Raw genomic sequence first — 1,244 nt, forward strand, 5'->3', positions numbered from 1 at the left:
TCCTTATACATAAATTACATGCATTGTGACGACCTTCTGCAAATATTTTTATAGGGTAAATTCTTAGGAGATCACTGGATGCATTTAAAATTTGTATAAATGTAGCGAGATTAATAAACACCTAAAAAATGAATTGATGCTACCCACATTTGTCAAACACATGATAAGGACTGCCAGTTTGGAGATGCCGGCAGAGAGAGCCCGGACAGCCAACACTGCCCGCAAGAGTCCACTCCCTGCAGTGCCGGGGGCGGCCGTTCTCGGGTCACGTGAACGGCTTCGCCCCGCCCCCCCTCGCAAGGGCTCGCGCGGTGGCTGGCGCTCTGGCTTGCGCAGTCGCATCACGCACAGGCCGCGGCGGGCGGGTCTCGCGGAGGCGGAGCGAGGACTCAAGGACTGTAAGTTCTGTTCTCGCCGCGCCGGGTTGGGCGGCCGCGCGGGGGCGGAGCTCGCGGGGCCAGCTGCTTCCGGCCGGGCCGCGGGGACCTGGGCTCGGACTTCCGGCGGCTGCGGGGCTGCAGTGGTACGGCATTTGCTTTTGGGCGCTACGGGTGCTGCGGCCCTTCTGGGCTTCGGTTCGGCCTTCGTTATCAGTGAACCTTTCGGAGCAGGCTTCTGCCCAGGTGGCCCACCGCGCCTGTTCACCTTGAGACTGGGGCCGCACCCAGGACCTGCCGCCTCAGAGGGGCAGGCAGGGCGTTGCTACCATCTTTACTTCTAAAGTGTAAAGATGCCCCAGGGTTTCTGCAGTCCCGGCTGTCCTAGATATTCGTCTCCTGGGGCCTGCAGTCGGGAGAACCCAGTACATCTGGACAGTACGCTGTGGCTGCAGTCGCAGGCCGTCCTTAATGAAATGTTAAATACAGCTCAGTTGAACGGACCTTAGAGGTGACAGCTAACTTGATGTGAGCGTTTTCCTGCGGTCAGGCCCTACCCTGAACATTTGAGGTGTAATAAAAAACATTTATCCCTCACCACACCCCTATGTGGCAAGGCTTTCTTACGACGAAACTGCAGCACAGATAAATTAAGCAACTTGCCCTAAATCACGTAGAATAGGGATTCAAACCCGGTCTAGCTCACCTGTGATCACAGATCTCTATTAATAGACAATGGGGGCGATTTCCAGAGTGGCTACATGATTTTATTAAGTTATTAGGCAAGTATTCAATTTTAAACATTTGTGGATATAACTCTTGCACATTAGCATTCATAAATTAAAAATTCAGGGCCATAATCTTTGG

The 1,244-nt window shown here is 53.6% G+C and overlaps 1 protein-coding gene across 1 annotated transcript in view; it reads left to right on the forward strand.

Annotated features, from left to right (window-relative positions):
* Nucleotides 1-184: 184 nt before the first annotated feature.
* RFESD (Rieske (Fe-S) domain containing) overlaps nucleotides 185-1,244 on the forward strand; it is a 15,870-nt gene continuing 14,810 nt past the window's right edge. Inside the window, exon 1 of the mRNA XM_012644753.1 lies at nucleotides 185-691. Coding sequence (XP_012500207.1) covers nucleotides 185-691 — 507 coding nt within the window. The remainder of the gene's footprint in view (nucleotides 692-1,244) is intronic.

Source organism: Propithecus coquereli, unplaced genomic scaffold (genome assembly GCF_000956105.1).
Source record: "Propithecus coquereli isolate 6110/MARCELLA unplaced genomic scaffold, Pcoq_1.0 Scaffold22, whole genome shotgun sequence".
Taxonomy (NCBI): domain Eukaryota; kingdom Metazoa; phylum Chordata; class Mammalia; order Primates; family Indriidae; genus Propithecus; species Propithecus coquereli.